General features: G+C 44.5%; 1 protein-coding gene across 2 annotated transcripts in view; it reads left to right on the top strand.

Moving 5' to 3' along the window:
* The window catches only part of HSF2BP (heat shock transcription factor 2 binding protein), an 85,034-nt gene that overhangs the window by 15,389 nt on the left and 47,223 nt on the right, over positions 1–22,422 (top strand). For both annotated transcript variants that reach the window (XM_068981051.1, XM_068981059.1), the window contains exons 4-7: positions 2,201–2,304; positions 8,609–8,758; positions 11,254–11,386; positions 21,335–21,452. In XM_068981051.1, the coding sequence (XP_068837152.1) occupies positions 2,201–2,304; positions 8,609–8,758; positions 11,254–11,386; positions 21,335–21,452 (505 nt within the window). The remainder of the gene's footprint in view (positions 1–2,200; positions 2,305–8,608; positions 8,759–11,253; positions 11,387–21,334; positions 21,453–22,422) is intronic.

Below are 22,422 nucleotides of genomic sequence, written 5' to 3'. Positions count from 1 at the left end.
GATTATGTAAAGAAGTGAAGTTCGTTTACGTGACAAATATTTGTACAGTGCCACTAGGTGCCATGTCCTAGGCATGTCGCTCATGTTCTAAGTATGTGGGATTATCAGTACACAGGAGGATGCATGCCCACCTGTTTTAGGGGCCAAGCTGAACAAGCGAGTTTTGTCAGGAGGTGGCGGCAGTGCTCCAGTTTGGCCACCAGGTGGCGGCCTCATCCTGAGAGCTGGGAGTGGGTGGCAACCCTGACACAGCCTTTGAATACTGTGGGGACGAGTCGGACCATTTAACCTCATCCTTTTGTTGTGTTAACCTACAGTAAGGTCATTAGCAGTTTTGTAGAGTGAGAGATTATGACATTATTGCAAAGAGTCTTCTGGGTGGTCTTAATTCCTCCATAGTTTTACATGTAAGACTTGTAGGAGTGTGATTTCCTGTCTTCTTTACCGTGTTTGAGGAATATACAGTTTAGTAATAGAAGAAAACATTAAAAGTTAACTGCAAAGAAAAAGTTTTATGCTATTAATAATTTTATTTTAGTTAAAAAAAATTTTTTTTGGTTTGTGACCATTTGCAGTTCACATTTCACTCATAATTATCTATGTTTTCGTTTAACATTGTTACAAAATGCAGATATGTAGTTTTCAAAGCATAGCACTTGATCAGTATAGTTGGTTTCTTGGGTGGCCAGGACTAGTGGGGCAAAATAAAGATTTCCAGTGTAAGTCATACTGGGTGTGATACATCCTAAAAGGGCAGAAAGGAGAACTGATATGAAGGAGAAGAGGGGTCCTATGCTGCTTCACCCATTTCTAAGGAACTCATTTTAAGAGAAGCTTTGCCAGCGGATTCACAATCATTAACTGAATATCTAGCTTTAGGTTTTAATCTCCTGCTCTGGCAAAGGATCTCTGGAAAATGTAATGAAAGTGTCAGTTGCTCAGTCGTGTCTGACTCTGTGACCCCATGACTCTGTGACTGGAAATGGCAACCTACTCCAGTATTCTTACTTGGAGAATTCTATGGACAGAAGAGCCTGGTGGGCTACAGTCCATGGGGTCGCAAAGAGTCAGACACAACTGAGCAATTTCCACTCCCAGGGGATTCGGATGTGCTGTAAAGTCTGAGAATCAAGTGTTCCTACTTCAGTGAGTTACACCAGTAGCTCTGAGCACACGTCCACTCAGGTCTTGGTATATGTTAGCTTTGAAACGTGATATCTTAGTCTTTGGGATCAAGGCACTTAAAGCTTTCTTTGTTTTTTAAATGGGAAACGCTTTAATAAGAGACTGTTTTCATAGGCAACCAATTAGCAGACTAATGAGCCATTTAAATTTCTTTACTTAAAACCAGTATTCAAGAAAGGTGAACCCCAAATGCAGCCTCTTACTGCTGACCAGACTATGCACAGATGTCGGTGGGCGTGCCATGACCATGCTGTGTGCCACTGAGGCGGGCCCCCCACCCCCAGCCCTGGGCCCTGGCAAACAGAGAGCAGTGATTGTTCACCGGAGGCACTGAAGACTGAGTTACCTTTTTTCTTGGCTTTCTGGATGTCAGTGTTTCTGTAGCATACTATTTTTTATTTAAACTTGATTATCTGGTTGAATTCAGATTCATGAACATGGATGTCTTTTGGGAATTTTGTTGGCCATGTGACTCATTATCTGGGCGAGTACGGTGGCGAGGAAGCGTGCCCTCCTCCCCGCCTCTCACTGTGGCCTTTTTTCTTCTCATCTCTGTGGCTGTTGCCTCACTGCTCCATTGACAACGGCGGCAGCTGTTGTCGTGGAGCCAGTCTGCCAGCGGGTGAGACGAGTGTGTGAATCAGCCCGGCTGGCACCATCTCCTTGCTGAACTGCCTTCTGCTTTTTATGGAGCACATAGGAGTGTGTGCCACGAGACGGTTGGGCTGCCCAGCCCTGCCTGCACTTCTTTAAACAACACTCTTTCCTAGAACCTTCAGTGTAAGTCTGGTGGTGAAACGAAGTCTTAAAAAAGCAAAGAAGGTACTTTTCTGCTATGGGCGAAAAGGTGACAAAAACTTAAAAAGCAGGACGTTAGAATGTTGGTTATCCCAGCACTGGTTATGTGAGAAATCCTACCTAAGAAATCAGGCTTTCCTAAGAGAAAATGAAGCAAATTGCATGGTCAGGAGAGATCAGTGACTTGAAATACTGAGTATTCTTGTGTCTCTTGTAGACCTGGAGAGGAAGGAGCAGGAGTTAGAACAACTGAGGATGGACTGTGAGCACTTCAGAGCCCGCCTGGAGTCCGTGCAAGCAGACAGCGTGAGGGAGAAGAAGGTACGATGCTCACCAGGCCATGGGAAGCGCTGGCGCCATGTTTGTGGCCACAGTCTAGCCCTTACGTCTCAAGACACTGTATTTTTAAATGTATTTATTCTGAATGGGTTGGAAAACAGTTGATCATTTGGATTTGACAACCATTTAACATGGAGGCTGTTTACTTGGTGCCTTTTGATAGTCACTTACTGTTAATTTCTGTGTTAAAAGACCAATCCATGTCATTAAAATTCATAATATAATAATCCTGAAAAAATCATGTAGTAATTATTTGTAATTAGAGTTAGATATATAAATAGAAACGTGTAATTAGGAGGTCACTTCTGATATTTTGGAAATAACCAATTGCATTTCATTTTAGTATTTGGGGAGACATAACATTTCTTAAAAACTATACATTTTCTTTTCATGGAATAAGTTATTTCCTCTTCTATAAAGCTAGAGCTGTTCGGCCACTTCTGCTGGAATTTGGAGCTTGATTGTGTCTTTATTTTTGGACAGTACAATAGAAACTGGTGACAGCATCCAGGGCGTGTTGTTGCCTGTGTGCTGGGAGGTGTTCGTGACTGTCGTGCCGCTCACTGGTTTCTGCAGCACAGCTGGGTCAGCAAGCGCTGTGAACCTGGAGAGATGCTGGGAGCCTGGCTAGGTCCCACCGCCTGTGTGCTCAGCTCTGTTTCACGCCTCCTCCTTGTGTGGACGAGTTCTGAGTGTTTGTGGCTTAAGTGGAGGGTTCCCCAAACTGGTGGATTTTGTATAGACTTCATTTTTTCCCCACAGCGCTTAATTATTTATCAAGAATAACTATTCCTTAGCCCAGATATACATAATTTCATAGTTAAGGAATACAGGTAAGTGACAAACTTGTGTGGAGCTCAACCCAGAGACATTCCTTACATTCCAGAATCACATTGCACGCTGAAAGATAGCAGCCTTCCTCCTTGCTGCAAAGTCTTTTATGGAATGTCTGTAGAAATTTCTGCATATGCCTTCTTTTGTGATTTAGCCAAAGCAAGCTTACAGAAAGCTGCAACTCCCAGGGGTACAGCAAGCGCTCCAACAATGTGAGATCGCAGACGCTTGGCCAGAGGACCATGCGTCTGAAGTTTCGTCAAAGAACTGGGAGCGCTGGTAGCTTTTCTCCTTGACTGCTCAATGATGACGTCCTTCTAGACTGATAGACTCTAATATCAAGTAGGTAGGGAAGATCAGGGAAGAGTTTCAGTCTCAGAACTGTTAGGGTGTGTGTCACTTATCGAAAGCTGACATTGTAGCTCAGTCATACTCGATTTAGATCATGATAGACCAAGATGGGTGCATGATTAATTTGTCTGGACCTAAAAGTTTCATTGTCCAAAAGAAGTTGACCTGCAGGCAAGAAGGAATTGGATAAATGTAAACAATGCAATCCCCTGATTCAGTACTCCTTAAAATGCCGGGACATCTTGGCTAAGGCTGAAGCTTAAATTGGGCAGAATCTTAGATTTCTTGTTTCTTAAATTGATAAGCATAGGAAAAAATGCATATTTTGTTGGCATTTTAGATGTTATGCTAAAAATAAGCCACCCTGGGAAAGTGCCAGAATAAAGGGCAAACAGCTGCAGTGAAGTAGCGTCAGGTCACAGCATGGTTCTGCCCAGACACTTTGACCTTAGTTAGAAGGTGGGCGTATTTTAGGTTAAACTATTTCCAGTTAAGTTTCCTGTTTAATAGTCCCTCCTGTTTAACATGGGTGGGAGGCCCTGCGAGTGTTCTGTGACAGGGCTTGTCTCTTCCTGCTGTAGGGAGCTGGCCGCTGCCTTTTCTGCCCAGGGCTGAACAGATCGTGTGGCTAGACTCTGCAGGCTTATTTTAGAGTTGAGGAACCAGGAAAGAATGCAGGACTGGATCCTGAATTAGAGCATTGCTGGTAAGACACCAGTCTGGGGAAAAGTCATGGGGAGAATGCAAACGTCACTCAAACCAGCATGTAAGGAAAGACAAGAGGTCAGAGTGTGGACTCAGAATTCTAAAGACGTGCGCTCACCCCCAGAGCTTAGTCCCAGGGACCAGCAAAGCTTGGCTCCTGCCCCCCCGTTGAGGTGTTTACTCAGTGGAGTCAATGGAAGAGCCTCGATGGGTCTTGATGTGATCTAGGAGGCGGGCTGGGAGAGTTCTGGCAGTGGCAGCCTTTGAACTTGAGAAGAAAGAGCCAGTGAATTGTTGGGGGATATCTCTCTGAATGACTTTGGAAGGCTTGTGCTGTTGTTATAAAGCCAGCTGTGGCTTCCCACCGTGTCTCTGCTGGCTGAGATTTTAGTGCCTGACCCTGCTTCCCCGTGTGTGTGGACTGGTCACAGACAGTGGGCGGAGTCCCTGTGTTCCCTCCAAGGAGCTGCGTGTTTGTGGCTTACTTATGGGTTCATTCTCAGTGTGTTTTCTTAGGGTGGCATCTTTCATACTAAATTAACTTAAATTCAGACTGCTAGTTTTGGTTTGTCGTTGTTCAGTAGCTTAGTCGTGTCCGACTCTTTGTGACCCCGTGGACTGCAGCACACCAGGCTTCCCCGCCCGTCACCAACTCCCGGAGTGTGCTCAAACTCATGGGCATCGAGTCGGTGATGCCATCCAACCATCCCATCTTCAGTTGTCCCCTTCTCCTCCTCCCTTCAAACTTTCCCAGCATCAGGGTCTTTTCCAGTGAGTTAGTTCTTTGCATCAGGTGGCCAAAGTATTAGTTTCAGCCTCAGCATTGGTCCTTCCAATGAATACTCAGGCCTGACTTCCTTTAGGATTGAGTGGTTAGATCTCCTTGCAGTCCAAGGGACTCTCGAGTCTTCTGCAACACCACAGTATGAAGGCATCAATTCTTTGATGCTCAACCTTTTTTTATTGTCCGACTCTCATACCCATACATGACTGCTGGAAAAACCATAGCTTTGACTAGATGGATCTTTGTAGGCAAAGTAATACCTCTGCTTTGTAATATGCTGTCTAGGCTTGTCATAGCTTTTCTTCTAAGGAGCAAGCGTCTTTCACGGCTACAGTCATGAAATATAGTTTTGGTTATCTATATTTAGTTTTTAACCTGTTAGGAAAGAGTCACTACTTTTCTGATAATAAACGGGAAGTTGTTGCAAACATTGTATATTATTTCAGGAAAAACTTTAAAGAAAAATTAACTGATAATATAGTTCAGTTAAAATCAGAAATGAACCTCACAAATATCACAGTTTAAATATTCCCCCATTTAAGGACATTTGGGTTATTTCCCTTTTTTGGGAGGGGTATTATGAATAAAGGTATTATGAACATCTGTATGTAGGTTTTTGTGTGAATGTATGTTTCCATTTCTCTGGGCTAAATGCCCAAGAGTGCAATTACTGGGTTGCGTGGTAGGTGCATGTTCAATTTTGTAAGAAATTACCCAGTTGTTTCTCAGAGTGGTCATGCCCTTCCATATCATCACCAGCCGTGCTGAGTGATTCACTTCCTCCACATCCTGATTAGCATTTGGTGTTCTCACTGTTTTTTATTCTAGCTGTTCTGATAGATGTGTTGTAGTTTTAATTTGCATTTCCCTGTTCACTAATAATGCTGAACATCTTTTCATGTGCTTATTTGTTGTCTATATATTCTCTCCTATACAATATCTGTTCGTGTCTTTTGCCCATTTTCTAGTTGGATTTTTTTTTTAACTGTTAAATTTGATGAGTTCCTAATATATACTAAGATCCTCTATGACCCACCTCCTAGAATAGTGGAAATAAAAAGCAGAAATAAACAAAGGGGACCTAATTAAACTTAAAGCTTTTGCATGGCAAAGGGAACTATAAACAAGATGAAAAGACAACCCTCAGAATGGAAGAAAATAATAGCAAGTGAAACAACTGACAAGATTAATCTCCAAAATATATAAGCAGCTCATGGAGCTCAATACCAGAAAAACAAACAACCCAATCAAAAATTGGGCAGAAGACCTAAAAAGACTTATCCAAAGAAGATATCCAGATGGCTAATAAGCACATGAAAAGATGTGTTTTCATCTCAACATTGTTCATTATTAGAGAAATGCAAACCAAAACTACAATGAGATATCACCTCACGCTGATCAGAATGGCCATCATCAAAAAAAATCTACAAACAGTAAATGCTGGAGAGAGGGTATGGAGAAAAGGGCACCCTCTTGCATTGTTGGTGGGAATGTAAAGTGATACAGCCATTATGGAGAGCAGTATGGAGATTCCTTAACAAAATAGGAATAGAACTACCATATGAGCCAGCAGTTCCACTACTGGGCATATACCCTGAAGAAACCATAATTGAAGAAAGCACACGTACCCCAGTGTTCACTGCAGCACTACTTGCAGTAGTTAGGACATGGAAGTGACCCAGATGTCCATCGCCAGATGAATGGATACAGAAATTATGGTACATGTATACAGTGGAATATTAGTCAGCTATAAAAGGAACACATTTGAGTCAGTCCTAAAGAGGTGGAGGAACATAGAGCCTATTATACAGAGAGAAGTAATTCAGAAAGAGAAAGTATTGTATTGTATACGATATAAATATTGTATAGTAACACATATATACGGAATCTAGAAAGATGATACTGATGAGCCTATTTTCAGGGCAGCAGTGGAGATCCAGACTTAGAGAACAGACTTTTGGACACAGTTGGGGAAGGAGAGGGTGGGACAGATGGAGAGAGTTGTGGAAACATATACCTCACTACATGTAAAATAGATAGCCAGTGGGAATTCGCCGTGTGACTCAGGGAGCTCAGCCTGGTGCTCTGTGACAACCTAGAGGGGTGGGGCGGAGTGGGAGGTGGGAAGGAGGCTCAGGAGGAAGGGGACGTGTGTGCGCCTATGGCTGATTCATGTTGATGTCTGGCAGAAACCAACACAATGTTGTAAAGCAGCTATCCTCCGATTAAAAATAAATTAATTACAAGATAAAGTGCTCTCGATATGTTCTAGGTGAAAGGTGTGAATGGAATTATTTTCTTTGAGTTCTTGATATCATTGTACCGTTTGTACAGTCCTGTGTCAGGGCACATCTGCCTGCACCCGCCAGATGTGACCGCAGAAGACAGTTCTGATAGTCATTCCCAACAGTTCTCGTTGATCTTACAGAAGAGCCAAGATAACCAGACTAATCACAGTGCAGCCTGCTTCAGTTGTGAGAAAAGCTGGAATTCTGAAGGAAAGGCTGTGAGTCAGTGTTTGCATATGTCACCACAGCTTGAGTGGCTGAAGTGCACATTTAGGAACCAGGCTTTTGTCCTGATGAAGGCAGATATTAAAGACCCAGAGTTAATAAATCACATAAAGCAGTTTTAGCAAGTGCCCTAGGCTCAGGGACCATTTTTCTCAAGTAAATATGACTGTGTGGTGGCTCAGATGGTAAAGAATCCACCTGCAGTGTGGGAGACCCGGATTAAATCCCTGGGTTGGGAAGATCCCCTGGAAGAGGGCATGGCAACCCACTCCAGCATTTCTGCCTGGAGAATCCTAGGACAGAGGAGCCTGGTGTGGGCTCCAGTCCATGGGGTCCCAAAGAGTTGGACACGACTGAGTGACTAGCACTTATGAAGTCAGGAAACCTCAGGAAACATGGAGAATGACACTGGCACTGATGGTTGGGGGGTGGGAACGTCCCCACCAGCCAAGATTCACCCGAAGGTGAACCTCTAGGAATGCTTGTGTGGACAGAGGCGACATCGGGAGGGCAGCGGCCTTGGTAAGAACCCCGGCTGACTTGTCAGCTGTTCCTTCGGGGGCTGTGGGAGACTGAGAAATCTGGGCTCCATCTTCCTGTGACTCTGGGCTTGGCTTGCTGGGTCAGAGTGTGCCCAGGAGGCCCTTCCTTCTCACTCCTCTCCTTCTTCTGCTCCCATCTTTCCTGCCTGCTCTTGACTGTGTCACCTGGCATTTTTACATTAGAAATACTTCTCTATGAGAGGATTTCTGTTTTGGCTTGTTACTTTCTTCAAGTGTTGTAGGCGGTGCTGTCCTGGGTATAGCCACTGGGACCTGAGATGCCACGTTTCCCATCTGACTTAGAAGGAGTTGAATTCATGTCTTTGGCAGTATTTATAAACTCCAATGCAGTGGCATGTTCTTTGAGTGTTCTTTTCGCCCCTGCAATTAAAGAGATATGAGTTTGTGCCTCACCCTGGGCTAGTTTTCATTCGCTAGCTGTTTACTATATCCTGTCTTCATTTCTTTAAGAGTGTCTTCAAAAGGGGGAACACAGTAGAGATGCTTTGAGGCTGAATGCTGTCCATTTCTCTGATTTTATCCTGTTTCGGTTTCAGGAGAAGCTGGCTCTTCGACAGCAGCTGAATGAGGCGAAGCAGCAGCTGCTGCAGCAGGCCGAGTACTGCACAGAGATGGGCGCCGCGGCCTGCACCATCTTGTGGGGTGTCTCCAGCAGCGAGGAGGTGGTCAAGGCCATCCTGGGAGGGGTGAGCACACCATGGGCTGGCCGGACGCTTGATTCGTGCTTGTGTAACGTAGAAGGCACAGTGCCTCTGTTCGGGCGCCTCCAGACTAGACCCATTTGTTTTGCTCGTCAGGTACTTTTGGAACCCCAGCTGTGTAGGGCCTGCGGTAACCTGGATCCAGGGGTGTGCCAAATGAAGGGAGTGAGCTCCCTTCTGTCCCAGAGTCTTTGTGGTGGTGCGGAGGCAGTGCTACTTCAGGGTCGTTACTTGACGTCTGTGTACATGTAACAGACTTTAAAGTGCTTTCCAAGTGAGGTCACTTGGTTGTGTCTGACTCTTTGTAACCCCATGGACTGTAGCCTACCATGCTCCTCTGTCTATGGGATTCTCCAGGCAAGAGTACTGGAGTGAGCTGTCATTTCCTTCTCCAGAGGATCTTCCCAACCCAGGGGTCGAACCTGGGTCTCCCACATTGTAGTCAGATGCTTTACCATCTGAGCCACCAGGGAAGTCATATGCCTTACTTCCAGGGCTGAGATAATATTTCATTGCCTCAGTGTTATGTAATATTTTGTTGTTGTTTAGTTGCTGAGTTGAGTCCAACTCTTTTGCAATCCCATGGACTGTAGCCTACCAGGCTCCCCTGTCCATGGATTTCCCAGGCAAGAATACTGGCGTGGGTTGTCATTTCTTTCTCCAGGGGACCTTCCCGACCCAGGGATCGAACCCGCGTCTCTTGCATTGGCAGGTGGATTCTTTACCATTGCACCACCAGGGAAGCCCTTGTGTTATTTATCATATATGTATATATAAAATAGATGTTAATAGCATGTGCACACACATGTCAAGGAACTTCACAGGGGAAGAGAGATTTAACATGAACCTTGATTCACTGGCGCAGCAGCAGTAACAGGAAGTGAGGAGGGTGGCTCAGGAGGAGAGAAGGGTACTCAGGCCTGAGTGAGACGCAGGGAGAGTGTGTGAGTCTCCTGACACAGGGTGGGGGTTAGTGTGTTGATGGAGCAGTCCAGGGCAGATTCCTAAGGCCTCTGGGGCAGGATTCCTTAAGGCTGTTTGAATGAAAAAGTGACAAGAATAATTTGGGCAGCTTAACCTGACAGTGAATGAGGATGGAGGGAGGGTGAGGCTGTAGATGTGGAGACTGGCCAGGAAGACATCGAACCCCCACCCCTGCCCCGTCCCCTCCCAAGTGATAGAATAGGGGGATGGGAAGTGGGAGAGCTGTGTGGTCGAAGCATGACTGGTGACAGCATGGCCTCCCCAGCTGAGAGGATGACAGCCTAGGAAGACTGTGCCCTGACTCTGGGGAATCGTGTGGTCCTGAATGGAAATAAACACCCAGGTAGATGGTTGGTGGGAGGGCCATATAGTACTTACTCGTCACTTGTAGAGATAGAAATGGCGGAGGGACTAAGTGTATTTTAAAGTTTATTGAGCTTTCTTGAGGTATAACTTATGTATCATAAAATTCATTTGTTGTAAGTGTACAACTTAGTGCTCTTCAGCTAAGTTTTGGAGGTGTATGATATCTCCCAATCCAGTAAGGATATTTATATCACCTTATGTAGTTCTCTTGTGCCATTGTACAGGCTCTGGTTTTCAGACTGTTTCTTAGAACCCTGCCTCCTCTTCCTCCTTCCCCCAAGGAAGTGCTTTCAGGGCTCTGTGAACTTGGAAACTCTTTTTGCCGAGGAAGGAAAACTTAAATGGGCTTCCATGCAGGAGACCCACATTTGATCGCTGGATCAGGAAGATCCCCTGGAAGGGAAATGGCAGCCCATTAAAGTCTTCTGACCTGGGAAATCCCATGGACAGAAGAGCCTGGTGGGCTACAGTCCATGGGGTCACAAAGAGTCTTAAATGCCAGATGAGCCTGTTTGCTGTCTTTTATGTGCTGAGGTTTCATATAAGATTTTATTTGAAAAATAATTTCTGCCAAAGGTTTGAAAACCTCTGGTTTCATGCCTAGAATAGATAACCTAGTTTTCTGGTATATTTCTAGTATATTTTTGGGTGAACTTGTCCAAGTACTTCTGTCATTGTATAAATTTGAACTGTTTCCCATATGTATGGGCTTCCCTTGTAGCTCAGCCGGTTAAAAAATCTGCCTGCAATGCAGGAGACCCAGGTTCGATTCCTGGGTCGGGAAGATCCCCTGGAGAAGGAAATGGCAACCCGCTCCAGTATTCTTGCCTAGAGAATCCCATGGACAGAGGAGCCTGGCAGGCTACAGTCCATGGGGTTACAAGAGTTGGATACAACTTAGCGACTTAACTACTACTAACTACTACTATATCAGTCTTCAAGGTAATTTTTCTATATGCCCCAAACCTCTTTTTTTCTTGATCTTTTCAACAGGAAGTTTTAACGAGGGAACAGATTTTAAAATACTGCTTCTGTAATTAAAACTGGAGTTTTCTGTGTCCTTCACTTTGAAAGTGTTTTCCTGCTGGTAGCCCTGAAAGGTTGTGACGTTCTCATTTCTAAACTTTCAGGATAAAGCTTTGAAGTTTTTCAACATCACTGGTCAAACAATGGAGAGTTTTGTGAAGTCACTGGATGGGGATGTTAAGGAGCTGGATTCTGATGAAAATCAATTTGTTTTTGCTTTGGCCGGAATCGTAACAAGTGAGTAATTCCCTGTGAACATAGTGACTTTCCGGAATGTATTCCAGAGCAGTAATCACAGTCAGGGTGTGTGCGCATGAGCACCTCTGGTTCAGATGGGCTCCTGCCCTGGAGACGCTGACTCAGTGGATGGGGTCGGACCGGGTGTGTGTGGTGGAGCATCACCTGGGTGGTTCTGATAAGAAGGCATCAGTGAGTGTGAGCCGCTCACCTTAGGAAGCAGGGTGGCGCTGCATGTTCTGTTCAGTTCTGTATGTTGACAGAAGTCAAAACTGTGTGTTTAGCTACTTGTTGCTTGGCATCATCGTCATCTACTTATATCCGCCTAAAGTAAAAGCCTTAAGCAGAGCTTCAGGTAGGCTCTTGCTCTTGTTTTGCTGTTGTAATTCAGTTCAGTTTGGTCGCTCAGTCGTGTCCAACTCTTTACGACCCCATGAATTGCAGCACGCCAGGCCTCCCTGTCCATCACCAACTCCTGGAGTTCACTCAAACTCACGTCCATCGACGTGCTGTTGTAATTAAAGAATTCCAAAACATCTAAATTGTCTCTTGAATGAGTTTCCCCCAAAGATTATAGTTACGATTAGATAGAGTTCTAACGGCAAAACTGCTGTAAAGGATAAAGCCAGATGACTAAATAATTAATGCTAATATAGTGGAACGTGGTATATCCTAGTGAGTATTAAGGCCCTTTGTTCTGAAGTCAGTGAAATAGCTATAGTGCTATGACTTACTTTTTTACATTGTTCTTTCATCTGCTGTATGCTATGCTCCTCTTAGGGTGATTCTCTGCTTTTAAATAGAGGGGAGATGTTATTTTTCTTTATCTACTGAAATCCTAAGGCAGTAGATCTCATGTAGACAATTTCTTCATAAGCCTTTAAGAGCTGGTGATATTCTTCATGGGCAGATGTTGAGACCCAGGTGTTGTCCAATCTTGATTTGGCCTTTGTCTGGTGGAGGACGGCCTCATGCACTTTCATCATAGCCTCTTCAGCTGGTTGAGGCTTGCACTGCTCCCCCTTCTAAAATTTCTATAAGATATCTTTTCTCATTTGCCGGGGTCCAGCACTGGTGGATCCAGGGAATTTGAAGCAGAGATGGCGTCGGCATCTGAGGAATTAATTGCTTAATTAAAGATATGGAGGGAGATTAGAAAGAGTGTAGTAGGAAAATAAGTAGAGAAAAGAGGCTGAATAACTTGGTTTACGTGGGAAACCAATAAAACTCCAAGACAAGGAGTTTGCACCACCTACGTAGGCCACCGGCGCCCGCTTGAATAGCGGAGGGTGCCCCGCCTTGGGCTCCCTCTCGCATGGGTCTTAGAAGCCAGGGCAAGTAAGTAGACATGGCGAGCCTCCATGCTCCAGATGGGAATTCAGCCAGAAAAGAAGAGAACGAGTAAAGACCACATGGGGGGAATCCAGTCTTTCCAGGAACTGGTCCATTTCTTTATTTTCCAAATCCACTTTTATACTTTTAGTTGTACATAGAGATAAATGTGTTCTCAGCATATCTTTGTTCTTACAAGGGTCTTACATTTGTTTTACAATATCTTCTGGTCTGGAGACCGATCAACATTTTACACCTTTCTTTCTATTGATAAAGGTTAATCGATCAGAAAACTTGTTCCCCTTAAGATCTATTTAGTCTTAAGATAGTGAAGAAGTTACATTTTTAGATAGCAAGGACACAGTGATTTATAGCAAAGAAAGAGGAGTACAGTGATCTATAACAAAAGAGAAAATTCATTAACTCAAAAAGTCTAGTATTGCTAACATCAAAAGTACTATATTTCTTTTTCTACATTCCAATTACATTGATTAACATACTCCCAGGTGCCTAAGGATATGGAGGCCTGGTGGCACTCATTAACTCAGCAATGAAACCCCTCACCAACATAATTTCTAACTAACTCGCTAATATTATACTAATAATTTTCTAACTTCTCCAAAGAATCTGTTTTTAGAAAGTTTAAAGCATCTTGTGCCTCTCACGGTTGGGAGGCTGTAAACAATCACATGTGGCCGGATAATCCTGTAGGCAGGCTAGAGAGCTATCAGAGGAGTTTTTGGACCACACCCAGGAGATTTATTAACTGGAGTCCTAAGTTAACTCCTTTACAGAGAGAGGTGGTGGGGGATAGCCCCCCATAATGTCAGAAGTGTAGATGGAAGGCATAATGCAGCAAGGCAGGCAAACCCTGGTTTTTGGGGCAGATGCACGAGCAGATCCAGCGAGGCTCCCTTAAGGCCCGACTCGCCTTTGCCTGTCAGGCCCCTTAACCTCATGACCTTTGCCATGGGCGGGACTCCTCATGCCGCTCCTGGCACTTCTTTAAATAAATACTTGGGTATTTGGCTGCCCCAGGTCTTAGTTTATTTATTTGGTGGCACGTGGGATCTTTAGTTGCAGTGTGTGAGATTTAGTTCCCTGATCATGGGTGGAACTTGGATCATCCGAATTGGGAGTGCGGAGTCTTAGCCACTGGACCACCAGGGAAGTCCCTGGGGTCTCTTTTTTAGCAGAATGTTTAATGCTTGCAAATTTGATGATTAGATTTTCTGCTGTTTGCAAGTGACTCCAAAAGTCTGTGATGTGTGTGACTTTCCATTCTGCTGAGTTGTGATTTTGAATTGCTTCAATTGCCAGCTGGTGTGCAGTGGTGAGGTCATGGGCCAGTGGGTAAAGCCAGCCTGTTGCTCAGCTGACAGGCTCAACCTGGCTTTGTTTTTCCCTACCTGGAGTGGCTCACTTAGGAGCTCTCACGAAGAGTCATAAGTGGGCATGTCTGCATTCCACTTACAGGCTGATGAACGTGATGCAACTTTTACGCACTTGTGTTGGTGTTTACTGCTGCTCCCCCGAGGCCTCGGGGCCTTCCGTGTCTCAGACACCAAGACTGTTCCACTAGCAGATGCCTCGGTTAGCTGTCAGATAGATTTCTGCCCTCTAAACTTACCTGTGGGAAACTCGCCTTACAGCTTTATTTTTCACCTTGTTGGAATCCTGCAAGTTTTGACAAATGCATGCAGTCACGTTACCACCACAGTGAAGATGTGGAAAAGTTCCATTTCCTCCCTCTTGTCTCCCCACCACCACCTTTCTTTTGCAGCCAGCCCCTCCGCCCACCATCAGCACCAACCAGCTGCTTGTCTGGCAGTTTGCTGCGCTTTTTAGCTGAATTTTCCTGGCTGGCCTGTCTGGTGTCCAGTGTCCACCCTTGGGGAGCAGGTGCTGGCCTGTCATTTCTCCTTGCAGCCCCTGCCTTTTCCTATTTTTTCCTGTCAGTCGGTTGATTCTGCATCCTCAACTCTGATGTGTTCAGGATAAGTTGTGATTTTTCAAATTATCTGCCTGCCTCTTTTTAAAGAATGGAGGTGTCACTCTTTTCAGTTTACTGTGTCCTAAGCAAAAGCTGGCTGTCAGAGATTGGTTTAAACTGTGAAATTAGTGAATTTTTCTTATCCATAGTCACTGTTGTTAATAATAGATTAATAGTAATACAGAGTGTGGATTTTTAGGCCCAGCTAGTCCACTTCCTGGGATATCAGTTCTCTGGACTTTATTTTCTTCGTTATTTTTATAATGCCTGCTCAGTACCTTACACGTTGTTGTGCATGTTACTGAGCTATGGGTAAGTGGTAGCACATTGTAACCCAGGGTCCTGTTTAACACAGGGTATGCAATTGTTTTCTACAACTTTTATAAGTGGACACATATAGAACTTAAAAGGAGATGGCAAATTGTTATCGCGACCCTGTGAAGGTTAATTTGTGTAGCTTACAAATGGAAAACTTATTTTTCTGACTACCTTTTCTACTTTTTGACTGTTTGGAAGTTATAATTGCATTCCTTGTCTCTAAATTCTGGGTTTATTCATTCAAACAGTGTTATGTAATGATTGTTGTTGTTTAGTCTCAAAGTTCTGTCCAACTCTTTTGTGACCCTATAGACTGTAGCCCACCAGGCTCCTCTGTCCATGGGGTTTCCCAGGCAAGAATACTGGAGTGGGTTGCCAGTTTCTTTTCCAGGGGATCTTCCTGACCCAGAGATTGAAATCACTTCTCCTGCACTGGCAGGCGGATTCTTCACCACTGAGCCACCAGGGAAGCCCTTAGGTAATGATTAACGAATTAAAATTTCTTTTTATTTCCACGCCTCACAGCCTGTGGGATCTTAGTTCCCCAACCAGGGAGGACCCGGGCCCAGCAGTGAGAGTGCCGAATCCTAACTACTAGGCTGCCAGAGAACTCCCCTAAATTACTTCTTTGATTGTTGATAATTTGTGGCAGGACTGGATCCAGCTTATCTGTCATGGATATAATAGTCGCCCAGAGCTTATAGCAGCGCGCCCCAGTGTCAGTGACCAGCGCTGCTCCTGGCCCCTCTGTGCTTCTGCCTCCTGGTTCCCACCCTCACGTGCTTGCACTGACATGGGGGAGCAGAGTCCAGTTCCTCTTCCACCACTGACCAGCCCTGTGCTCTTTACACTGTGACCCCCAGCTTCGTCTTCTGAAAAGAGAGGCTTAGGCCCCCAGATGAAGATTAAGGTCTGCCCCAGCCCTGGACTGCGGGTGCTCTGAGAAACGAGGCTGTGAGCCTTGCGTCTGGGATCAGGTGATGGTCTCTGAGGGCCAGTTGGCCTTCACTGTGTGCCATATCCTTGAGTAACTGTCCCGAGAGCAGTGTTTCTCAGCCTCAGCAGTAAATGCTCTGTTTGGGGGTGTTCTTTGCACTGTAGGGTTTAGGAACATCCCTGCACTCTGCCCTGAGAGTCCAGGAGCAGCCCCTGGGGTGACAGCCAAGAGTGTCTCCAGTGGTTGCCAGGTGTCTCTTGGCGGCAAAATTGTGCTCCCTTGCCACTTTGAGAACCACTGCCCTGTATCATGGCCTTAACCTGTCTTGTACATATAAAGTTTATGATAATCTGGGATGTTAGAGGTAAATGCAGAGAGCTATTTTGAGATGCTGAAAACTGTTTTGGTTTCTGTGTCCCCTGGGCGTGAATCTGACATGTTTGATGTTGTCTATCTATATAGAGGTCTTGCTAATTCAGGAGAATTTGATACCTGTTATCTACAATATCCAGTTAATCACAGACATTGTCTTTCAATGGTTTGTCTTGGATAATTGGGGATACTTTGTAATCTCTCCTTAGATAATGCCCTTCCTTCAGTTGACAGAGTGTGACCAAGATAAGAAGCTGTTTTGTGGAATTGGAGTGTTTCCTTGAAACTCATGTCCCTTTTGTAGCTGGCTCAGTTAAAAGATAAGCATAGTCAGTTCAGTTCAGTTCATTTCAGTTGCTCAGTTGTGTCCAACTCTTTTGCAACCCCATGAACCATAGCACACCAGGCTTCCCTGTCCATTACCAACTCCCAGAGTTCACCCAAACTCATGGCCATTGAATCAGTGATGCCATCCAACCATCTCATTCTCTGTTGTCCCCTTCTCCTCCTGCCTTCAATCTTTTCCAGTATCATGGTCTTTTCAAACGAGTCAGCTCTTTGCATCAGGTGGCCAAAGGATTGGAGTTTCAGCTTCAACATCAGTCCTTCCAGTGAACACCCAGGACTGATCTCCTTTAGGATGGACTGGTTGGATCTTCTTGCAGTCCAAGGGACTCTCAGGAGTCTTCTCCAACACCACAGTTCAAAAGCATCAATTCTTTGGTGCTCAGCTTTCTTTATAGTCCAACTCTCACATCCATACATGACCACTGGAAAAACCATAGCCTTGACTAGATGGACCTTTGTTGGAAAAGTAATGTCTCGGCTCTTTAATATGCTGTCTAGGTTGGTCATAACTTTCCTTCCAAGGAGTAAGCATCTTTGAATTTCGTGGCTGCAATCATCATCTGCAGTTATTTTGGAGCCTCCCAAAATAAAGTCAACCACTGTTTCCACTGTTGCCCCATCTACTTGCCATGAAGTGATGGGACCGGATGCCATGATCTTTGTTTCCTGAATGTTGAGCTTTAAGCCAGCTTTTTCACTGTCCTCTTTCACTTAAGCACAGTCAGTCTTAGAGTTTTCCAGATTAAAGGAATGTAAGAGGAGGACTGTGAGATTGAGGACAGGAGGAGAAGGGGGCAACAGAGGATGAGATGGTTGGATGGCGGCATCAACTCAATGGACATGAGTGAGCAAACCCAGGAGATGGTGAAGGACAGGGAAGCACCTAGTATGCTGCAAAGAGTTGGACACAACAATAGAACCTTTCACTGATAGGGGTTCTGGGATTATAGTTAATTTTGCGATTGTTTCTTGAATCATACATAGTATGGGCAAATAATATTCAGATTGGTTGTAATTTGTGTGTAGGAGAGTTTTCTAGGACTCTAAAATTTTCCTTCTGTAGTGCCTTTTCTTTATCCATTTCATTTACAAAATAAATGCCTATCTGTTAAACTTTGCAGGAGCTGTGTCCAGAGAGCAGGGGTGATGATGGTCTCAGAGTAACAGTTAGAGATTGGGAGAAATGGAAGGTGCTGCGAGTCTGTCTTTCCTGAGAGTGCAGTTGAGTGTTAAGGGAAGGAATCTGAACAAATTGAAAGACAGGAATTACACTTGTAGATGGGCTGTTGGAAAGTTGGGGGTTCTGCTTGGAGCTCTTTAATTCATGGTGGGTCAACAGGTTATAGCACCTGGCTGACAGTGGAGCTCTGCCAGCATAGGCCTGGCCCTTGATTTCTCTGTGACTGGGCGCCCTAACAGTCTGAACACACACTCTTCCGTGGTGGAGATGTATCTGACCCCGTGAAGCAGGTTGAGCATATTTTCGTGCATTTGTTGGCCGTTTGTATCTCTTCTTTGGCGAAATGTCTGTTTGAGTCCTTTGCACATTTCAAAATTAAGTCATTTGTCTTTTTATCATTGAGTTAGAATTCTTTGTATATTCTAGATACCAGTCCCTTATCAGGTATATTATTTACAAACCTTTCCTGTCATTCTGTAGTTGTCTTTTCGCTTTCTTGGTAGTGTCCTTTGAAGCACAAAAGTGGTACTTTTTGATGATATCCAGTGTAATTTTTTCTTTAGTTACTTGCTTTTTTGTTGTCATATATAAGAAGTCATTGGCTTCATTCAAGAATATGAAGATTTACCCCTGTGTTTTCTTCTAAGAGTTTTATAGTTTTAGCTCACATATTTGGCTCTTTGATCCATTTTGGGTTAATTTTTATGTATGGTATAAGGTAGGGGTTCAGTCTTTTTTCTTTGCATGTGGCTATCCAGTTGTCCCAGCACCATTTGTTGAAGATTATTCTTTTATCCTTTCTCCATTCAGTTGTCTTGATCCCATTCTTGAAAATCAGTTAATCACAAATTTGACTGTTTATTTCTGGACTCTCACTTCTACCATTGATCTGTGTTACTATTATTATGTCAGTACCTTGTTATGATTCCTATTGTAAAAAATAAGACAAAATAATTACAAGGTAAAGCAAAAGTATCAAACATAATACCCTTCAACTTTTTGCATTTTTTATCAGCATATGTAATTCACACTAGTTTCATTTCTTAAATTATATAATTACTATGGTAACTTCTAGAAATACCTATAAACTTTGAAGAAAAATGAACCTAGAGGAGAAAAAAATGTGCAGTTTAACAGAAAATTAAACCAGCAATCCTTCACAGTCCTAGGGCTAACTCATGAGTATCCCAGATAGGCTGATAATTAGCGGAGCTGTCAGTATAGAAATTTGTTGACATTTATTTCCCTGGTGGCTCAGATGGTAAAGCGTCTGCCTGCAATGCCGGAGACCTGGGTTCAATCCCTGGGTTGGGAAGATCCCCTGGAGAAGGAAACGGCAACCCACTCCAGCACTCTTGCCTGGAAAATCCCAGGGACGGAGGAGCCTGGTAGGCTACAGTCCATGGGGTTGAAAAGAGTCGGACACGGCTGAGTGACTTCACTTTCACTTTCATTTTACTTCATAGTTGCTCCTTCATCTGTGTTTAGTGAAAGGGAAGACTGGCCTTCACCCTTACAATACTGGATATGTGGGAAGGAACCTCACTCACCAGTAAAGTGGCTGTGTCTTGTTGGGTGGTGTTGTTTGCTCTGGTACAGTGTACGTTTTGCTCTGTAACTTTTTTCTTCAGTGACATGTTAGTGATGTTTCTGTTATCTATTGCTGTGTAACCAGCTGCCCCCAAACCTTGTCATTAAACAATAGCAGTCATTTATTTCTCTAGAGAACTTGCAGTTTGCTCTGGACTTGGCAGGGAGGATCTGCTGCTGCTCTGCCCTGACTGGGACCTCAGCTGACTCACATTGCTGTGGGTAGAATAGCTGGGGGTGAGCAGGACTCCTCCTCTCCTTGTGGAGTCTCGGGCCTCTCCATGGTATACTTGAACGTAGTTGCATTTCGGCAAGAGTTAGATTTCTTTCCTAGCAATCAGGGCTCCTAGAGCAACTGGCAAGCTGCCAGGTTCTTTCTGTCTTGCCTTGAAAGTTGTGCAGCAGGTGGGTTGCATTCTGGTTCATACACAAGTTAGGAACAACACAAGGCCTGCAGACCAGAGGCATGGTTTGTTGGCAAGCCATCTCTGGAAACTACTAAAGTAGGCAGCTAGAATGTGTTTCCTTTTTTAATATGAAGAATGTCATCTCCAAAAACTTACTTAAAATGACTTTGAGTTTATGATGCCCAATGCTTCATTTCCCCCCAGGTATTTCTTTGGTAAATCTAGAGTGTTTCCTGTGATAGAAAATATAGTCATCAGGTTCAAACTCATTGAACAAATAAGATTACATTTGTATCAGTGAAGGGTCCTGTCTTCAGTAAAGTTATCGCTGTCATGAAATTATATTCCAAATTAAATAGCATGAGGCAATTATGAGGCAAAAATTGCTGGAATACCAAGCAGAAATGGGAACAATATTCTCGTTTGATCAGGAATGTCCAGGATCTGGTTCTATAGGGTTGGCCTGCTAACATAGATGAATTTATATTCTGCTATTAGATTACAGTTAGTCAAAGACAGAGCAAGTCAGTGATAGAATTTATACTCCATTCTTGATAGTTATTAGCAAATGAAAAATAGAAGAACAGTTCCTTAAACTTGTAGAGGGTCTTGTCAGAACCATCAAGTGAACACCACGCTTAACTGGAAGTGCATCGGTGAGGCCAGAAGAAGCCTGCGGGTGCTGCTGCCCTGTCTCCTCCAGCCAGACCGGCTCATGTGGGTTAGGAATTTCAGTCTCTCTGAATCATGCTTTATTGTTAGACCTAGCCAAGGAAAAATCATACCAGCACATACATAAATATTCTGGATTACTGACGTGTCCTTGTAGGTATCTGGGAGTGTGACGGAGCCAGTGTTAGCTCCACAGTGTCCCTGGGGAGGCAGGGTGATGACTTGGTCTGGTTTCCTTCTTGGTTCTGTGGGACCTCAAGCATGAATAAAGGTGACACTTGCTGACCCACAATGGTATGTACAATTTATACAAAAAAATTTTCTTGTAATCAGTTTTTGTCCTGGTCTCTCTTGACCTCATGATTTCAGTTTGGTATTCTAGTTTAAAGTCATCAGGATTTCACCCCTAGGGTTGAAAGTGTATTTTAATGTCCTTGGTCCCAGATAAAGTCATCAGCCCCTACCCTCTGTTTGGACCCCAACCACTCATAGCTGTTTATCCAGTATTCTGGAGCCTGGTGTCCACTTGCTGTGCTGTGGCCAGACTGCAGCTGTATGTAGACCCAGTGCTCTGTTCCGCTACCCAGCCCTTTGCTAATCACAGTGAGCATTGCTCACCTTCTCAGTAACTGCCATGCTTCCCAGTTACCCTGTTCTGGCTGCTGGCTCTGTGGCTAACTATTCTGTGTTCACTAGGTATGTTAGAAGAAAGACAGCAACACTGCTCTGTCTTGGACAGACTTCTCTAGGTTTTGAAGTAGCGGTGATTTTGACGCTCTGTGTCCTCTTTCTGTTGCAGATGTAGCTGCCATAGCCAGTGGCCGTGAATTCCTGGTTAACTCGAGTCGAGTGCTCCTGGACACCATACTGCAGCTTCTAGGGGACCTGAAGCCCGGACAGTGTACCAAACTCAAAGTGTACGGTGGCTAGTATTGAAAAGTTCACGTTTATTTGCATACGAGTTAGAATTTGCTGATTGGGCCTCTTTTTCGAGCAAACAGTTAATTTCGCTATAGCTTTAAAAAATAGAAGAAACAAATTTCCTGGAGAATTAAGGGAGACACTCTCTATTTGATACTGTTTTAGAAAAATAATATAAGCAAAAGGAATCTTCCCACCTCAGGGCAATTAGTGAGTCCCAGATGCTGTCATGGGCGAACTTTAGACTAGGTGATGGCTGTGGCAGCACCCCATTTCCAGGGGCCAGAACCTGGACTCACTTTCCACTTGTGTGTAACAAGTTACTACGCACTGAGTGGTTGAAACAACACCTCTGTAGGTCAGAGGTTTGAGTTGGCTTGCTTGGTATCCCAACAGGGCCTCACGAGGCCCAAATCAGGGATGGTCCAGTTGGGTCTCTTTCCAGAGGTTCTGGGTGGGAGTCTGCTTCCACGTGCATTCAGGTTGCTGCTGCTGCTGCTGCTGCTAAGTCGCGTCAGTCGTGTCCGACTCTGTGCGATCCCATAGCCGGCAGCCCACCAGGCTCTGCCATCCCTGGGATTCTCCAGCAAAAAACACTGGAGTGTGTTGCCATTACCTTCTCCATTGCATGAAAGTGAAAAGTGAAAGTGAAGTCGCTCTGTCGTATCCAACTCTTTGCGACCCCATGGACTGCAGCCCACCAGGCTCCTCCGTCCATGGGATTTTCCAGGCAAGAATACTGGAGTGGGGTGGCATTGCCTTCTCCGATTCAGGTTGCTGGAGGAACCCAGTTCCTTGTGTTCACAGGAGTCTGGTCCCTGCCTCCTTGCTGGCTGTCAGGTGGGGCCACGTTTAGCTTCCAGGGGTGATTGAATTTCTTATCACCTGACCCCCACCCCATCTTCAGATCACAGCAACTCCCTGAATCTTTCTTATACTTTGAAACTTCTTCGATTTCTTCTTCTA

Source organism: Capricornis sumatraensis, chromosome 1 (assembly GCF_032405125.1).
Source record: "Capricornis sumatraensis isolate serow.1 chromosome 1, serow.2, whole genome shotgun sequence".
Taxonomy (NCBI): domain Eukaryota; kingdom Metazoa; phylum Chordata; class Mammalia; order Artiodactyla; family Bovidae; genus Capricornis; species Capricornis sumatraensis.
This window is presented reverse-complemented; position numbering and strand designations above follow the sequence as displayed.